The following is a 14,190-nucleotide window of genomic DNA, read 5'->3' on the forward strand; positions in this document are numbered from 1 at the left end:
GCCAGACGTTTCAAACAGCATCCACGTCAGGAACAGCTGACACATTCATTTACTCCCACTTGTCTACATACAGAGAGCCTTTCACAGTAAATTACAGTAACGTTATTCACAGATGAAGTATGCCAGATACTGTCTGAAACGTCTGACACGATCCTTCTATTATGCAACACATATAGACATAGAGTTGAGCAACCAAGAAGAAGCAACCCTTAAGCTTAGTTGAAACATTTCTTTTATTATCAAAATATAAAGATCCATACAGCACAAATGTATGTGGAGGTGCAGAAATGATTCAAGATAATAGGAACTTTTGACAAAACGTTTCAAGATACACCAATCCCCCTTCATCAGTAGAATAATGTACATTGTGTATCATTATTGGTGGTAATTCTTCGCAGGTGTTTGAAACTAAAAAAAAAAAACTGGAAAGATGGATGGTTGCCATTATTTACACTCAGTTTTATTAGCCAACAGGTATCTGTATCAAAAATGGCTACCAATCTTTTAACAACTACAAATTTCTTCATTCAAACATTATGTACAAAGTCTGATGTGACTGACAACCCATTTCCTTTCCCATATGTAAACCAAACATTCTAAGAGATTTCTCTTTGAAATTTTAGGCTGTCAGAATATTGTATGTTATATAAATCCTTCTCATGGAACTACTGGAAATTCTGCTTTATATCTGATATAGACATGTTTTAATTTCCTTGAGGAGAGAAAGCATAGAGCAAGACTCTGGAAGATACGTGTAGATATGAAGTCTGTAATATATCATAGAATATATTTGAACCTGTCACTGCTGAATGCAAAGCACTCCGTTGTAATGTTTCACAAAAGGTTTATTTTATAACATGGTTATCATAAGAATGTTATTGGTTCATACTGGCCCTGTCTCGCGAATGCAATGAGATCATTGCTTGAGAGGGAAAAGTCTGTCTGCAATCGGCCATACTAGTTCTGAAAAAGAAACATGAAGAATTTGCAATCAGGTAAATGTATAATCAGATTATTGACTAAATAAAATGTACATGGTAAACGAATTATGCAAATAGTCAAATGTAATGAAACTATGCTAAAACATCAAACATCATCTGTAGTTCAACCACTAAGGCCACACCAATTTAATTTGTTGGTTCTCGGATTTTTTCAGAAAAAATATGAAGCGACAGGGCGAAAAAAAATAAAAATAAAAACAGGTCTAGGCATCCTATTATAGGCTTAAATGCTATGGAATGAGCCATGAAGTCAACACAAAAGGCTGGGTTAAAATCTAAACATTGAATTTTGAACTTTTAATTAAAACCACTGCAATGATAGATGGGAAAACTGTAACAACTAGGAAGAAAAGGACTTTCCTCAACTGTTGGGGGCAAAACATGAGCATTTTTCAGTTGATTCAGGACCAGAATCAAATTTTTTTTTTTTGCAAATCAGAAAAAAACGAAGAGGCGAATCCGAGAACCAACAAATTAAATTGGTGTGGCCTAATGGACTAAGTTTTACTGAGCAGTCAGTGCAATTTGCCAAGACTATTGGAGATTAACTTCATTGTTGGACTAAAATTTATGCATGCGCAAATGTCATCCATATAATCAAATGAACATGGCATAATTGTGTGTTTAACATGTGGTGCAAACACCGTGTGAAAACAATGAATACCCACCTCCATCCAGGACAGTGTGGAAGGGTTGGTGGTACCTCTTCAGGTACTGCTGGGGACTGTCCAACTCCAGGGACATCAGCAGGTAGCCTATCAGGTCTGAAACACATAAAAGGGGAAATATATATACATGTAGTACCTCTCCTTGGTGCTGAATGCCATCCACACACAAACATGCCTGTCCTTGGTACTGAATGCCATCCACACACAAAACATACCTGTCCTTGGTGCTGAATGCCATCCACACACAAACATACCTGTCCTTGGTGCTGAACACCATCCACACACACAAATACTATTCTTGGTGTTTAACACTGCACATATGCACACACATAAACCTGTCCTTGGTGCTGAATGCAATCCACACAAAAAACACACCTGCCCTTAGTATTGAGCACCATTAACACACATTAAAATTCCAGTCCTTGGTGCTGACCGCAATCCACACACATATGATCACACATGTCCTTGGTGCTGAAAACCATCCATACACACCTGTCCTTGATATCTTTATGGCTTACAAGACTGAATTTCCCTCACCTTGTGGTGGTAGCAGCTCTGGAACTTTTTCATGTAAGGAGTCCATGGCATTCTTCAGGTTGAGTTTGGGTGTTTTCGCCAGGTATACTCCCAACTTTAGCAGCTGTGTGAGACACTCTGGCACCTAGGGGAGCAGCAAAAATGTACACAATTAATGCCATTATCATAATTTTACAATTAAAATCAATGATTATTGCAATTATTGATCTTCTAATATGGATTATGTAAAACATGTACAAGGCTTCTGAAGGAAAAGTGTACTCAACAGCACATAAAATCATTAGTGTTGCCTCCACTATAGCTCTGGTCTACTGCAGTGCGATGAAGAGCTAAGATTTTCATCCAAGGTCAGGAAAAACTAATTTCCAACCCTGATTCCCCTGACAATCTCCCCTGCTCCTGATAATCCCTCACAGGAGATGCAGACTCAGATAAAGTGAGGCCAAGACTTTCTTCAAATAATAAGATTTTGTTATCATATAATGCAGCAATATCTGAAGCATAATCAGAAATGTGCATGGACCGCGAGGGCTCTCTGCTATGACTTTGAATATTTCAGATGATACCTGCAGCAGGGACTGTTTCAGATGTTCTTTATTTCCCCCACACTTTCAAGGACTGTTTCAAATACAGAATGAAGTTTATTTCTTATGAGTGTTGAACGAGCAGAATTCTTTGACCGCTATTTTTTTGCCTCACAGCAATACATGTATATTCTAGTTAGCATTAAATTTAACTTAAGGTCTACTATATTATGTATTTGCTGAATTGTATACATGCATCTAATCTTTGCTACAATTTCCAGTATCTTATGAGGCACACTTTCATATGTTACCCTAATAATAATAATGCAATATAACGTAAACAAACATGTCAAGTAAACCACACTGATCAACTGACAAAAACACACGGATGCACATTTAGACACACACACACACACTAACAAACAACAGAACTAAACTGTACTGACCAGCTGTTCGATGGGATCGTTGGTCTCGTACTTGTCCAGTCGTGACGCGGGCAGGTTGAGGACACGGTGGCTCCACTGTGGGTAGAGCCGTGTGGGGATGTCATGTGACATGATCAGGATCTTAGCATCACTCAGCAGGGCTCTGGGGAGGGGGAGATTAGGAAAATATTCATTTTTATTTACTTATGGAGATTTTTCACATATCTGAAGAAGGATTGATTTTTTATCACCTTTTCGATAGGTCAAGGTGAGGATGTCTAATCTTAGAGGACGTCCCTAACTTAGGTACTCAATTTTAGTTTAGTGAGGAAATAGGGCTTGAGAAACGGTTTTGCAATATGTTGAAGTGAGGAATTTGTCTTCCTTTAACTTACCCTTCACTCTGCTGATGGGACACCAGGTCACGGAGAGTGGCTGTCAACATCTCACTGGACGACTGGGAAACACAGATAGAGGGGAAAATGTCAGGTATATTACAATCAAAAATGTCTATATTTTAAGGTCCACACAGGGGACTTGAGAAAATGCTCACTATAGACAGTTCTTTATGTTTAAATCAACGTGACCAATAATCTGACTGAGATGAAGCCAGCATAGTACAAGAGTGTGAGTTGCTAACCTCCACAGTGTGAATGCAGTACTGAGGGTAGATGAGGAGCAGGCCTGTGGCTGGTTCACCCTGGTAGTGGTTGTGCAGCTTCTTAAACAACTGCTCATAGTAGGCTGGAAACAATCACAAACAACAAAACACATGGTTAAAGTAATAAAAAAACAATATATTAAAGGCTTCAACTTTAATTGGCAAAACTGGATTTCTAATTGAAAGTCAATTTTCTAGTCATTCTAATCTTACAGTGATAAGTGGAATCAACCCTATCCCATAGCTAAAGCAATTATACTGTTGGAACTTCCGCATCACAGGGAATGACAGTACTGATATCTGTGAGGCAAAAATGTGATGTCACTGATAGAAAACGGTTGCTTGTTACGTATCGTAGCCCATCTCTGTTTCTGTAGGCCTTGGGCCACCACAGCAGGAATGGTGTATGGGTAGTGTTGACAATGTGATACTTAGTCAAATTTACATCTCAGACATCCTTTAATATTAAGTGATGAAAGAAACTGTTGAAAGAAAATGCCAAAGGGTACTTGTGTAAAGACTTTACTCCCAAACAAGATCAAGACTGATGTTTCTGCCCCACAGGCAATCAACAACCACTTCTGATTCAGGTTTAGTAATGGGCAGTGGGTTCTTGAGGCTTTCATCACGTTTCAAAGACATCGGTCTATCACGACTGCCAACTTCTGCTGGGCTGTCCTTCGTATTCCCACATCAAACAGCAGTCTTCACTACTCCTAGACCTTTCTTTTCAAGTTGTTCATTAAAAAATTGAGTGTACGTGCAGCATGCAAAGGGTACTGGCCTTCGTGCCCTGTTCTTAGAGGCTGAGGCGTAGTCATCTGTTTTAATTGCACATAGCAAGTTCTAGGAAAAGCATAATTGGCGCACGGATTTAGTGTAAACACTTCAGTTTGCTGAATTTGACATAACATGTTGTCTTTCTGAATTTAGCAGAGCATTCTTCATCCAATGCAATATCACTCAGGGTGGCCAAACAAAAATATTCTGGAAGAGGAAATCTGTCAGATATCTACGGCCATTTTATAGCACATTTTTGTCATCATTTCATACTTGAAACATTTAATATAGCCTACTAGTAGAAACAAGCTACAGAATTTTTTTGTACCATACCAATGTTAATAAATATTGTTGTTGTGTAACTGTAAAAAATGCCTCTGGGTATATCATGATTAGATGTGTAGACATAGGTGGAACCTCCGGCATTTCCTTTCACAAAACAGCTTCGTCACTTTCATGTTAATCATTCATTATACCAGCTGTCTTACACTTCAGCCTTACAGGAAATTGTGTAAGATATACATGTACATTACTGTAATTTCTTTTGCCATCATGTAATATAGTTGGTCACTGTCTGAGTGTACAACAATGTGCAACATTAACACTTAACAGAATTTACAGGCTTCAAAGCCTTATATCGTCATAGAAACTGATATGATTGCTTTGATGTCTAGATTGGTGCATAAGTTGAAAATGTTTCCCCGGGCAGTGGTCGAAATACTTTTTTTCAGTGCTCTGCAATATTGCAGAAGAGTCAAAATTTCGTCCTGCAATTTGGAAATACTTTCTGCAAATACACAAGCCCCCATATTACAACCTTCTGAAACCAATAATGCCTATTTTTACATCATATAATTATATATAACGGTATAGCTTTGTAAATCTGTAGCATTACTGAAATTCTTCAAAATATCACTCTTTTAAATATGTTCGGACCGTAAAAATTTTATCGGTCCGGTCCAAAAAAACCGAAACGTCGGTGGACCGGTTTTTTGACCGGAACAAAAATCCATATTTGTTGTTACTGAATAACTGATGATCACTACATACAAAGAAGCCTGCCAGGAAAATGAAAATCCAGCCTTCAAATAAAAGAAGTTTACCTTAGTCTCCGTCTCTCTCATTTTGCAATAATATTTTCCCGTATTTTGGTATCGATAGTCATCTAGAAATCATAAAGGACAAGTCTACGGGCCGTGCTTGGTTCGGATCGAGCCGAAAATCACTGATTTCACACCATATGGTCACAATGTGATGCACGTAAATTTTCACTTGAAATGAGAAATTACCGCCCAACAAAACGGACCATTAGGTTCCCAGTGCTGTATTTGTCTTTTGTTCATGTGATCAACTTGTTTTCTTTGCTTGAATCGTGCAAAATACCAAGGAAAAACATCGAAATTTCGGCAAATTAACGCCGAGGCGAGTGTGGTTTTTCGGAGGAGCCATGTTTCCTTTGCCGTGTTGCCTGCTGGGAAATGCTCAGCGAAAACTGACGAAAATTGCCGAGGCAGTTGTCGAGTCCTCCCGGGAGACGAAATCTAACATCGGAAAATGGCGAGTGCCCATATTTGGTTATCGTCGCCTTTCGTCGCCTTGTCGAAATCGTTCAACTTTGACCCCAAATTCCCTTATATGGGACCATTACAGTCTGCTGGAAAACGCTGGCAGGTTCGTGCGGTGCAGGTTTTCGATCTATTCACAGCGCCACTGCTTTGCTAATTGAAAACTATTGACTCCGGAGCCTATTTTTTTCCTTCTGCAAAATTGCAGATTGTAAGATTTTTTCTTCTGCAATCTTGAAAATCTATCTGCAAATTGCAGACTGCAGACGGGTATTTCGAACACTGCCGGGCCATATTAACTTGCACGTAGGCCCAATCAGCCCGACAGTGAGATATTGTGTAACACAGGCTAGGAAAATGCCAGTGGCTTTTGATACAATTTAGAAGTGTACACCAACGTGTGGCAGCTATACAAGACAGGGAAGAGGTTATCTTTGATATCTAGGCTGGCTTAATCAAATTTTATACCCACATTTCCTTTTAGTTATCTTCAGGCCATGTTGCCATTTACTGTTAATGTCAACATTCCCAATTCACAAATTTTAAAGTACTCCATAACACCAGGGAAATGCCAGTGAGGATTATACTTAAGTCTCGTACGTCAATTCTGGTATTTCCTAATTGCATTCTACACTTGTCAAGTATTCGGATCTTCGTCATACATCAAAAACACTCCTACTCTTTCAGAAGCATTAAACTTCAAAAAGCTTACACCTCATGGGAAAGCATGTGTTTGACATCTCTAGAATCTAGATTGATGGAAGTATTCTTCCGTCCATACATCCTTTAACAGATTTTTATCTTTCCAATCTTTCTGTCCTTTTTTCAAACTTAAAAGACAACAGAGTCTTTGATTGCTGTAGTGTCTAGACTTATGAATTAGCAAAGTATTACATATAGCTTACACTGTCACACATGGTATATCTTTCAGTCAGTGTTACGTATGTCTCTTTCAAATCCTTCTGGCCTTTTTCACACTTCAATTTTGTCAAAGGTTCTAGCTTCTCTCAGAAGCAACACTTCAAAAACCAGTTCCTGGAAGTCGAGGAAACTGGGCTCTTTTGATGTCACAGTCTAGAGATTGACATTTGTACACTGCATAATTATCATTAATTTTCACCATGATACCACCTTTTCAAAACCTAGTGGGGTCATGAGCCAGGGCTGGCAATACCGTCTGCATATGCAGGTTGGTGCAGGTAAAATTGGAGCCGTGCAGGTATTTCTGATGTCTACCTGCACCTAACCTGCACTGGGCCATGTACTGGGTAAATTACACTTAATGTAACTATATAGGTGTGTGTGGAGTTTTATTTGCTGTTGACTGTAGAAGACACAATGGCCATGTTTTTCCACAGTTTTTAGTGTGATCCATACTTCCTAAATTCTGATTGGTGCAGGCAAAACTTGCAGGACGTTACCTGCAGGTTGCACTGTCAGTACACCAGCATGCAGAGAAAAAAAGGATTTGAGCCCTGCAACGGTACGACACTTCTAAATGTCATTATTGAAAGCTGCTGGGAAAGCAGTAATGTTGTTATTGATTTGGTTGGCGGGGCAGTTAGAATCCACTCTTCGGCATATGCATGTTTTACCTTCAATGTAAGGACCAGGTGAGTCAACAATGGTGCGAGTCATTTGCATCGGGTTTTTTCATCCTGCATTAACAAGGCCAACTGATGTCCTTATCATACAGTGTACATGGTGCATTTAGCCATGTAGCTACTTATACAAAATGTGGTGAAAATAACGGGTAGATCCAAGATTAAACCTTGAAGAGAGACACAATTCTATGTTAAAAATTGTTGTTAGTCATATCTACTACTAGTTACATGTATACATACACAGTACATACCTCCTAAATCTCTCTTGTCGTTCAAGTTTCCAGTCAGCCGAGCGATGTACACCAGTCGGTGTATCAGGGATTTCTGAAACACATCAAGATATATTAAGTTAAATTGATCACATTGTAAATGAACGTCGTGTCAAAAGTGGCTGACTAAATTTTGTAAAAATAATTATCACTCAAATGTATGTTACAGTGATACAAAAAAAAAATGTAAGAATTCTATCTGTTTTCTTTCATAAGTATAGGGGAGTCAGGGGACTGCATCTGAGTAGTTGCAAGTACATACATGTAGTACTACATGTATTGTACATGGACATGTGACCAGTATGTTGTGGTTATGAAAAAAGACACCTGTTAGTCTATGGTTGAATAAAATGGCACAGATGTAAAGACTCAAAAATTCACAGACTTATTGTGCTAGCAGGTTTTTGCCACACATATATTGTCTTGACAAAAAATATGATAACATGAACTATGCCACAAGGGTGTCATAACCTTTCACTTAATACTTATTTAAGTGCATTAAGTAATGCCATAAAATTACTTATTTTAAAATAAGGGTACTAAAACGTCATAACACAAACTCTGCTCTCTGCTTGCAGGTTTTTGCTACATGTACGTTGTCTTGCCAAACTACGGTGAACCCTTCCACCTGTGACACAACCTTCACTTAATCCTGAGTTGGTTATACTTCACTCTGACAGATCAAGTGCTTACGGGGATTAGCACCTCCCAACAAAACAGCTCCCTTGGAAACCGAGGACTTACACGATAACACCATAATGCACAGATAAGGCAGGGTTATTACACCTTTGTCCCGCAGCCCAGATAAGTACTGTATGCCTCCCGACCGTAGCATTCTGTCAACATCGACCCGATGAAAACGGCACAAATTACCCGCATTAAGCCTCATGGATTTAGAAAACGAGCCCTCCTGGTCGTGGTAACGTAACAATGACTTGTTCTCGAAAAAAGCAGAACTGTTGTACCAACCAGAATCTGTTTTTCCATCCGTTTGGTGAACTTATATTCCATCAGGCTCATCCCTCGGGAGTGCCGTGTCACGACTAAACTGTCCATTGCCTCGGCCGTTTCTTTTCCGTCCGCCATAATCTCGCTTTTCCACCAAACCCACAACCAGCCCTGGCCTTCTCTCCGCCCTTGAACTTCTCCTGAGCAAACTCTGATTCCTTCCACAAAAGCCGAGACTTTTACGACTGTAGGCGGCCACTAAACTTCAACAGTTAAACTAGAATTAACTGTGACAGCGGTCTTTCACAAACGCTTATCTCCATTCAACGTGAGCGGCAAAAAGTTTGCAAAACAGCGGGGGAAACACAGCAGGCCAAATGTTGACGTTGCCAACTAAACTTTCCCAGCAGTTAAACAGCAGCAGATTGAAGAGGAATGCCCCAGTACAGCGTGGTGAACCAGGTGTTAGGAGGAGAGCCAGCTGTTTCCAGGCAGTGCCTCCGAATGTTTCTACTCTCCCCTGGACACGGAAGGACGGACGGATGACAGAACGGTGGCAAATGGGATTTTGAAGAGCTACGGTTGCTTATTACCCCCTTTGTTGTCAGTGGGAGGGGAGGGGTCTGTTTTTAAAGGAGAAGAAAGTTGGCCGTCACTAAATAACCCGGCACTGTATGGGGAAGCTTCTGGGGCTCATCATGGGGGTTTGGAAGCTTGTAATGTTAGTGTTGTTCACACACACGTTAGGTAATTTTGTTTAACAGTAGCTTTGAGTTTTATATCTAATAAAAGATGGCAAGCAATTATATTTTTCACAACGTTTGGCTCATTTTCATCTTTTCTTCAGGTCTTGACATTTTGATAAAATCACTTCAAATTTTAATGGCTCACTCAACAAAATTAAAAATAATTTTTTACTTTGACATTAAAGATGCCATCAGTTGGCGGACACTCAATGACTTTAATGTATCAAATATATAACAGTAATAACTGTGAATCTTATATCCTTTTTCATGTACTATATTTTCTAGTTGTAATGTGCAAAGAGCCCAAATTTTAGCTGCAGTCACAGAATATTTCCAAACTGCATACCTGCGGTACACTTTAGAACACCCTTGCGTAAAAACTAAAACTTCTGTAAGATCCAACGATCAATCATCTTTTTCTTAAAGTTGTCAGAATGATACCTAAAGACCCCATGAGAGCCTCTAACCATCTAGTGCAGCAAACAGTGCGGTATCCAGGCACCAGCACAACGTGATCAATCTTTTTTATTCCCCTACAAAAGGATGCCAGCCCGCCAAACACAACAGAGTTTATTGAATCTATCCCGCCGACAATACCGCCCGTTTGCACGGCTCTGACACACACGCATGAAAGATTTATCGAGCAAGTCCCGTGGGGGACATTAAACAATTCATAAATCGCAAATTGATATGAAGGTAATCGGGGAAAAAATATGAGGTGCGACCTTGCGTCTATTTTGAAGGGTACTGGGGAGAACCATAATGAGATTAAGTTGGGGAAAAATGTTGAAAGAAAACATTGGAGAATTTAGGAGGGCGGAAACTAACAACAAAGCTCAGGATTGAGGAGGAAGGCTTTATATTTGTGAAGGGAGGCTTGTCTAATAGGGTTGGACCCACCAAACGTGGCACTATGGGCAGGAATATAGCTGCTGCATGGTTACCATCAAATGTGTGCAGGAATTTCAATATTTACTTACAAACTATCATATATTCACGAAAATGTAATTTTGTAATCACAACACTATATAAGTTGCTTTAATAGAAAATATTTTCATTTATGATTTGGAATGTCCAAACCAAAATTTGCTAGCCAAAGACTTTCTACCTAAAATACTTTTGTGGAGAATCCTTTGATTCATTTTCAATGAGAATTTCATTTTGTATAATAATTCTTGAATAACTGTATTATTGATTTATGATTCATTCTTTCATCAATAATTGCCAATATGGATTTCCTCTTAGACTTTTATCTCATGTTGATTCTGTAACTACATGTAACCCAGGCAACACATACATGCACCCTCCTTGTGTGTTCTGCAAACTGACACAAACCCTACACTGATCTACCCTGGCCCCTCCCACAATGCCACTCCTAGTTGGATCAGCCCGGACCAGGTAAAATGCACTTTGCTAACGAGCGGTATGCTAAGTACCAAATCCATTCAGTCTCCCCGTGTCCCGTTACCACTTCTCTCTGGGAGGGTACTACTTATTCCTCCAACTGGCTTTGTTACGGGCAAACGCCCAGGAAAAAAGGGAGAGGAGAAAGTGTGTAAAACGGTCGACCTCATTTGAGTGGTTGTCTGGGTCTGGGGAGGAGTGACATGACATGGGAGAGTTGTCACAGATACTTCAAGGTGAACTTTTCAGCACAGCGTGAGTATGAACTTCTCTTGTATTATTGATAACTAAATCTGTTAGGAATATATGTTATTCAAACAGTCCATAGAATGAATTCATGGCAGCCAAAAAGTTGAACAGCTTGAATCATTAATTAAACTGTAACCACTAAAAGTCTTGTTCTGACCAGAATTTGCTTCCAATCCAAATGAATATAACGTCATTTAACTTATTTTAAGAGTAAAATCTAGAACTAGTTTCACGGATGGATAATTGGTTTCATCAGATATTGTTTCTAAATATTAGCAATAAACCAACCATAAATTTATTACATTTAAGTTAACTTAATCTTAACTAGACTTCAGTAGTAACTACCTTTATTTCATATTCAAAACCTACAAAAGGTAATTAAAGGAATGGGATTTTACTGAACTCCCAATGATCCTGTTATATAGTAGCAATCTAGCATTTTAAGTGTTACTTTTGAATCATTCCCTATATAATTTTTTAGGAATTTTGAAAGTTACAGTGTCTTCAACGCATACATGTAGTCTGCTACTAAAAGGTTGAAGCATGTGGATTCATATAATGAAATTCTGTAGTAGGTCTGTGAGTTCTTTTTCCATCCTTTTCCTGTAACTGTAGACAAGATTATTTCTTACATTAATTTCATGAAGTGTGCTCTATTCATGAGTGCTACTACACCAATAGCTAGTAGTAACATATAGGCTCTAAGGACTTGCATAACAGCAGAAATTCCGTTGGTCAGACCTGTACACAAAACACCATGACAACCAAGTTGCCAGGAACAATCCACCCTGGTGACTGGTCATTCATGTGGCTGTGGTCTGTGTAAATGTTTGTATGTCCAGTGCTACTGAGTCAATGAAAAGCAAGGTTACTGAACAAACAGCCGCGTCACGTACCGAAATGTAAGGGACATAGAACTACATCAAGTATGTGCCTCTGTCTGTTGCACAATTACTAGCACTAAGTATACAGGACTCCAAACATGTTTTCTGCCTACCTGCCCCAGTGCAGGTAACATTAAAAATTACCTTCACCAGACTGTTCACAAACAAGTTGCAGATACAATTCTTTTAGGTGGTGACAGTTAATGCAGCAAATTGATTGATTGTAACCATTTTTACAGTTCCCTGGATCTCATAACATAGCCTGATTAAGAATATTTACATTTTGATCACATTCTTTCTCTTTTTTTTTTAGACTTGAATCTATGGCATTCCTGGTTAGAAAATACAATTGGTGAGACCCACATGTACATGATTGTAATGTAATTATTGGATTGACCACCCATATAGTCTCACTACAAAGCAATGGATTTGTTATGCCTAACAGCAAAAACAAAGAGGGCACTAGAAACTATCATGTAAGAATCAATTAGTCAAGCTTATGTCAATGTGTCAGACTCTATTTTAATCTAAGTGGAAGATAAATGGCATCTGTACATATTGCATGGAAAATGAAACACTGACTGCATCTAATCTAATATTCCTGTAGTCAGTGTAATATTACAAAACAATTATCAAGCCACTTTTCTCAATTACGATACAGGTCCGCCATTGAAGTTTGAAAAAGATGAGAGGATTTAAAATTAATTTCAGTTCCTAGTCATGCATAACACCCATATCATAATGGATTTCCCCAGCAATAACTAATGCCTAGTAACAGTAAGCCTTCTGAGTGTACATGTACATGTATCAGTTGTTGTTATTACTGAACGGAAAATAAAACCTGCATACTAGTGGGCAGGTTAGTGTGAAATTGGAGTTTTGCAGATACTAGTATTGTGAGTCTGTGCCTAACTTGTCTATGATACAACCTTGAACCTACATAGCACTATCGTACGTGACAAATAGCTAGTTAGTGTTTTCTATAATATTTTCACAATTTTGGGCCACTGCTGCTGGCTTGCACATGTTCCGCATATTTTGCCGGATGATTTCATTCCAGGCTAGTGCATATATACTAAGTAATGTACAAGCAGACATAGAAGATGCCTATACAGTTCAAACTTTACCTGCTCTAGCCTAGATATGGAGGTGCTACATTTTCACATGTACATGTACAAGCCCCAAGGCTTGTACAAGCCCTAAAGGTAGGTTTTCATCACCACTATTATACTACATTTTAGTACTCAGTTACTGTCTCAGTAGCAAACCATCTTGGGAAATTGGTTTGGAAGACAATTGTGAAAAAATGTCATGGACAATAACCTACAATGACTGAAGTTACTGAGTGATGTCAAGTCCATCTGTTTTACAACAAACAAAAGGAGATTATACACAACAGTCCTGTTGCTATGGGCACCACCTGTTGTACATGACTAGCATTGCAGAAAAGCAATAATAACATCTGGAACAAAGGAACTGCCTTCCTTCCACAGCAGATGTTATTACTGCCCTCCTGGGCCGAGAAGGGTCACATGGGGTTCATTGAAAAGTGTTGATTTTGTATCCTTCAGAATGTTTATTGTTGGCATTGGCATTCATAGTGATGAAATGTGCAGTACTCGCTACAGCAGATAGGAGGCACTACTGCAAGACAATTTTATGTTTCCACTAACTTAAACCAAGTGAAGAGGATTGGGAGAAGAGGGGGGTGGTACACGTGTAAGAGTGGGCTAAGAGTTGAAAAAGACGGAAGAGTTGAAAAAGGCCAAGAGTGGGGGAGGGGAAGATTTGAGGAAGGGCAAGAGTGGGGGAGGGGGAAGATTTGAGGAAGGGTAAGAGTGGGGTAGGGGCAGAGTTGAGGAAGGGCAAGAGTGGGGGATGGGGGAAGAGTTGAGGTAGGGGAAGAGTAGGGGAGGGGGGAAGAG

At 39.3% G+C, this 14,190-nt stretch overlaps 2 protein-coding genes across 4 annotated transcripts in view; one reads left to right on the plus strand and one right to left on the minus strand.

The window, feature by feature from the left end:
- Positions 1 to 224: 224 nt before the first annotated feature.
- LOC109486346 (uncharacterized protein C7orf62 homolog) overlaps positions 225 to 14,190 on the minus strand; it is an 18,325-nt gene continuing 4,359 nt past the window's right edge. Inside the window, exons 1-8 of one of the 3 annotated variants that reach the window (XM_019790184.1) lie at positions 9,004 to 9,646; positions 8,017 to 8,089; positions 3,796 to 3,899; positions 3,551 to 3,612; positions 3,177 to 3,318; positions 2,207 to 2,330; positions 1,670 to 1,765; positions 225 to 963 (exon numbers count right to left, since the gene is read on the minus strand). In XM_019790184.1, the coding sequence (XP_019645743.1) occupies positions 917 to 963; positions 1,670 to 1,765; positions 2,207 to 2,330; positions 3,177 to 3,318; positions 3,551 to 3,612; positions 3,796 to 3,899; positions 8,017 to 8,089; positions 9,004 to 9,120 (765 nt within the window). In that variant the 5' untranslated portion in view covers positions 9,121 to 9,646 and the 3' untranslated portion in view covers positions 225 to 916. Of the gene's footprint in view, positions 964 to 1,669; positions 1,766 to 2,206; positions 2,331 to 3,176; positions 3,319 to 3,550; positions 3,613 to 3,795; positions 3,900 to 8,016; positions 8,090 to 9,003; positions 9,647 to 14,190 lie in introns of those variants that run through there. The other 2 variants (XM_019790176.1, XM_019790192.1) reach the window with 2 other exon arrangements.
- LOC109486336 (G patch domain and ankyrin repeat-containing protein 1 homolog) overlaps positions 11,113 to 14,190 on the plus strand; it is a 6,993-nt gene continuing 3,915 nt past the window's right edge. Inside the window, exon 1 of the mRNA XM_019790165.1 lies at positions 11,113 to 11,387. Within this exon, the coding sequence (XP_019645724.1) occupies positions 11,341 to 11,387 (47 nt within the window). The 5' untranslated portion in view covers positions 11,113 to 11,340. The remainder of the gene's footprint in view (positions 11,388 to 14,190) is intronic.

This window comes from Branchiostoma belcheri, unplaced genomic scaffold (assembly GCF_001625305.1).
Source record: "Branchiostoma belcheri isolate BF01 breed outbred unplaced genomic scaffold, Haploidv18h27 scaffold11, whole genome shotgun sequence".
Classification (NCBI taxonomy): Eukaryota; Metazoa; Chordata; class Leptocardii; order Amphioxiformes; family Branchiostomatidae; genus Branchiostoma; species Branchiostoma belcheri.